At 48.0% G+C, this 5,000-nt stretch overlaps 1 protein-coding gene across 4 annotated transcripts in view; it reads right to left on the reverse strand.

Annotated features, from left to right (window-relative positions):
- The window catches only part of LOC125950103 (nicotinamide/nicotinic acid mononucleotide adenylyltransferase 1), a 2,945-nt gene extending 1,141 nt beyond the window's left edge, over positions 1–1,804 (reverse strand). Inside the window, exons 1-5 of one of the 4 annotated variants that reach the window (XR_007468701.1) lie at positions 1,611–1,804; positions 1,323–1,546; positions 982–1,257; positions 759–916; positions 1–484 (exon numbers count right to left, since the gene is read on the reverse strand). The exon at positions 1–484 is cut by the window's left edge and continues 407 nt beyond it. Coding sequence is in view for 3 of the 4 variants with exons in the window: in XM_049677763.1 (XP_049533720.1) it covers positions 64–484; positions 759–916; positions 982–1,257; positions 1,323–1,546; positions 1,611–1,695 (1,164 nt within the window). In the remaining variant the exon portion in view is untranslated. Of the gene's footprint in view, positions 658–758; positions 917–981; positions 1,258–1,322; positions 1,547–1,610 lie in introns of all 4 variants that reach the window. The other 3 variants (XM_049677763.1, XM_049677764.1, XM_049677765.1) reach the window with 3 other exon arrangements.
- Positions 1,805–5,000: the final 3,196 nt, after the last annotated feature.

Raw genomic sequence — 5,000 nt, forward strand, 5'->3', positions numbered from 1 at the left:
GACACCTTCCATCGAGCCGACTACTCGTCGAGGGGAACCGCTAAGCGACGGTTTTTCACCCACCTTATTCTGCTTCTGGTCGCTATCGTCGGATGAGCCGCTGACTTGGTGGGCCTGTTTTGTGGTTCCATCCGGTGTCGTCACCGATGGTGGTGCAGGAGTAGGAGCTGCGGTCGTTATAATCTGTACAGCACTTCCTGGTCGACCAAGAAACGTAGCTCCTCGTCCACTGATCGGTTTTGCCAGCTGTCCCGTCGACGATTCGTTTGCGCAGCAAAATACCTTGTTGAGAGTAACATTACTGCCCGCACTGGGAGATGGAAGCGGTGGTGACGGAAAATCTGTTTCATCCATCGCTTCGAACGAAGAGTTCCGTTTGTTCATTCGATTCCGGTGCTCAATATAGATGTCCGGATCGTTGATCGGAGAGATTGGCGAAATACTCATGGCCTCCGTTGTGCTTCCCGGTGTTAAAATGTACTTACTACTTTCCATCCATAGCAACCCGCGATCGAAGTCGCCAGGCATTGGTACAGACATGGTATGAGAAAGCGAATTTCAATTATGATTTGAATTAAATGGAAGGTAGTTTGGGAACTACATTCAGGTCAGTTAGCTGTGCACACAGCAGCGCGGACATGCAAACTGTCCTTCACGCTGTATGGAATGAATGAGGTCGAGATGAATGAGTGGCTGCAATTCGGAACGTCGAACGGGAAACTTTTTCCAAAATCATCCCTCAAGAGATCAATACTTACGTCTCGCTATTGCACCCGAAAAGACCAAACTTTTGAATGTACTCCGTCACGTGCTCGTCCAACAGGTATTTGACCGACATCCCACGGCCCAACAGTCGTCGGATGAGCGTCGAACTGACGTCGTTTGTTACCCAGTTCGTCACTATCGTTATATTGCGCTGGAATAGGAAACAGATTTTAATACACTCGGAAGGACGAGGTCGATTTGATTCATTTTACTTACGCGATAACGAGTCAATAGATCGGAATTGAAGATGAATTGCTCCGGATTAGATCCGGCACGCGAAATCACCACAATGCCGTGGTAACCGAGAATGGCTTCTAGATCTTCGTCCTTCCACAGTCCGGGGGTTGCAAAGGATTCGAGAAGATCTGCGCCACACAACAGCTTCAGGTGAACCTGGCCAGCCGTCTTTTTAATTCCCTCTGGTATCCACGCCGGAATGTGCTGGTTGTTGATGGTCCCATTTGTATCTTTCAGGTAAGAGTTTATGAAATTCTATAACGAAAAGTGTTCTTTATAGTGCTTGTGCAAATCACACAAATCAGCTCCTTTAGCAGTACCTGGTGATACTGAAGCACCTGGCGGGTTCTTGTCCACTCTTCCTGCTGCGTTTCCCAATCGGAGAGCCGAATCCACTCCGAAGACTTCAGTCCAATCTTTATCATAGCACAACGATGAGTTGCCGAAACGAGTCCCTTTTTGGCGTATGAGTCATGTACGGGCGAAACAATCCCGCCCACCACCTGGCCCAGGCCCATTTGGTGGATGTGATCCCGGGCTATCTCTGTAAGAAGCAAGCAGGTCAAAAGATTATTTCCCGCTGATTTACGTCGTTCCACTTTGCTTACCGAACATCCGAAAATGCATCGGAGTTGGCGGACTAAAGGACCCGCAGGCGATGAGCATGATTTTCGTCGACGATGTCATTCTCATTTGTCCTAATTTTGTTTCAGATAACTGAACCACGAAAACACAAATCCAGGAAAAAGGATAACGCAAAAATCCTTGATTTCAAGCTTGTTTACCCAAATTTACCGAGGCTACCGCTCGCACTAAGGGCGGGATAGCTTTTGAAAACCGTCAAAATCGTTTTATAAAATTATTCAACAGCCGTCCGAAATAATCTCTGTGCGATGTATGTCAGACCGGAGTAGATATATCAGATTTCGCAAAAACTGTGTAAAGCTAGGAAGAATAGGTTTGTAATCATATTTTTATCGGTTGCGTCGATTTTATGCTTCGACGCATGTTGGAACTTACTCGCCCACTGTGCCACTCAACTATGTAATGTAAACGTAACCCGGTCAGCAATTCGTTGATTTTTGAGTATGAAGAACGACCGTTGGATGGTGCAGTTTGCTTAAAATTGTTGTTATAGCTGCTACTCTTAGAGTAGCGAATAATTTTGGGTTAAATCAATACCTTTCTGCTACTTAATCAACTGCATGGCCATACCGTGGTGCTCCAGGCAAAGACAAGCGACTGCTTTATCATGATTATTCATTATCACTCAACCCTTTGCTTCGTCTTCCTCCTATCTTAGGCGAGAGGGTCTAATCCGAACCTATTCCGTCTTGCTCGCCAAATTTACTCCCTTGCCCTGTGCTGTTCCGATTTAATTTCAGATTAAACTTCCCTGCACCTACTCTGCTCGCCGAACAATAAATGCCCTGCAGACTGCTGCCGGTATTTGGCAACGTATTCGTCGTTAGAATTCAGCACCGGTATGAACAAGCTTGGGTAAACAGTTTTGATGCCCTCGCCCTGTAATGCTCGTCAGTGGAGCATGATAAAGTTTTCCTATTTATTCGCATTTTTGCACGCCCTTCCTTAAGGGATGAGACCGGAGCAGACGAAGCAAGAACGAGGCAACGCATCATCTTTTGATAGGGAAAACGTCTTCACGAAAATGTCTGGTACCGGCACCAGGGCGCCGCACCGAGGAGTGAGCCTGGTTGTAGAACATTGATTGATCACATCTCTGGGCCCTTCGGTTTGGAGGGCCGACCCCGTTCCTCGGTTGGGCTTGAGTTAACCGTTTGTGTTTTGTCTGTTTCCGCGCAAAATGACGATGGTTCGTGAATCGAATTCCTTCAGCATCATCGGTTTACAAACGATGACGAGCAGTGAATACGCGCCTTTCGCACGATGGATGGGGAAAAGGAACTTTGGATTGATTGGGATTGGTAGCGGCCTCGGGTGGCGGTGTTGGAATGGCGGTAACTGCGCGTTTACGGAGCTAAACACATCATCGGTACAGTAATGGATTCAACGAGCGGTATTTGGCCATGTTCAATTATATGTTTTGGAAGCATTCGCTTTTGAGGGAAGCGGAGACTCATCCATTTTCATACCACCAGCCAGGGGGAGGGCCGTTACACTGTGGGATGAATAATCCGGAAGTAACATGATTAATTCTTTATCGATTTCCTCGTTGAAACACGCGGGGGGTTCTAGAATGTTCGATAAACTCTTTTGCGTATGCTCGATAGATGAGGGAATTAACCGCAAACCTATTTTTGGGCGAACTAAATCTATTTATACATGCGGTAAATGTTTTGTTAAATCAAACGAAACTCCTTAAATCAAACCGCATCTGTTTGCAGAGTTGCAGCACCATAGAGTGTAAATAGGAGAAGGGTTTGTGCGCGAGTTAATGTGAGTGCGCGATCACATTATTGCGTGGGAATGGTAAACCTACCGCGGATCGATGAGATCGTGATCGCGATTCGATCGCTATCTGGCGTGGTTTCCAAGGTGTGGTGATGCTGTTCGCACTGATGTGTTGGTTCGATCACGAGCAACATGATCATCTTACGTCGGTCGATCGTCGGTTTATCTCCTTCTTTCTCGTGGCGATCGATACCGCGAATACTCTGCTGTAGCAGTCGGACGTTGGCGTGATCTTTCGAGAGGAGGAGATTCCATGGGCGCCATGCTCACACCACCACCATGCGCAGCAACCAGCGCTCCATGCGTCCAGCTCCATCATATTGTGAAGCGCAACCCCCTATACGAGACGGAAAAGATGGAGGGAATGAGACTAATTAGCATAAATATTAAATGATTTGAAAAGGGGGCTGGCCGATGGCCGTCTTGCCATGCCCCAGGTGGATGATGTCTTTTCTCGCTCGCACTATCTCTCTCTCTCTCTCTCTCCCACCCTCCGTCTCTGTCGTCTGTTCTCTTTTGCTCTTCTAGTCTGCACTCGGATCGGAATCCACGAATCCTCGGGCGCTACGGTCTGAATCATTTCCATGTTCCCCCACTCAACACGCACTACGCCACTGCCGGCCACTTCCGGAATGATTAGGGAAAATTACGCCCAACGCTTTGGCCGTCCTGGATGCCAGCAAGGTGCCTTTGTTGCCAGGATTCGAGGGCACCCGGAGTGGCCTGCAAAATTAAGCATTACATTTCATATTGTGTCAGGCTGCCATTGAACCGCGAAACACTCCCACCTCCCGTGGGGGTTGGAGGCAATTGAGGCCCAGAAAGTGGGCGAGGGAGTTTCAGGAGTCGCCAAAAAGGAAAACACAGCAGGGACAAACGTAGAGGGAAATAATGAAGGATGAAGGGCACAATTGTTTAAATTATGGGGATTTTTATCCCGAACGGCAACTGCCCTCGAGCCACGAGGGGGTGGTTGATGGCCGCAGGACGCAGTGGAAAGCGTAAAACAAAAAAACAGGCACTGGAGGAGCACTGGAGGAGATTAGTAATTTTTCTTCCTACTTCCGGTGGGGGGAGCATGGTTCTTCGTTCTTTTGTCTCTCCGATGGTACGGCCGTTTCGCGCGCGGAGAAAGTTTGCCAAGGGCTGCTGGTCAGCCGCCAGGCCTGACCTGGCTCCCTTCCCGTTTGGAGGGTGGTGGTGTAGGTGGCGACCGACAAAACACAGGGATAACATTAATTTATTCCATTTATTTTATCTCCTATTTACATAAGTATAACATTGAATTTATTTTTCTGGAAACACCATTTTTTGCTGCTTGCCTGCCTGCCTGCCTGCCTGCCCGCACACCCCTCATTCCTGTGTTGTTCTTCCATTAGACTTTTGTACTTCCGTTTCATTGTAATAACAATGGCAGAGTCTTTGACGCCTAGCGCTGCTAGAAGGCAGGATGGTGCAGGATTTTTGCGGAGGGCGTTGTTTTATATTCCAGCAAGGCGCGAGCGATTTATGGAGCCGGCAGTCAGTGGCCATCGGAATATAAGCGGATGATGGTTTATTCGTTC

The sequence above is a fragment of the Anopheles darlingi genome, chromosome 2 (assembly GCF_943734745.1).
Source record: "Anopheles darlingi chromosome 2, idAnoDarlMG_H_01, whole genome shotgun sequence".
Taxonomy (NCBI): Eukaryota; Metazoa; Arthropoda; class Insecta; order Diptera; family Culicidae; genus Anopheles; species Anopheles darlingi.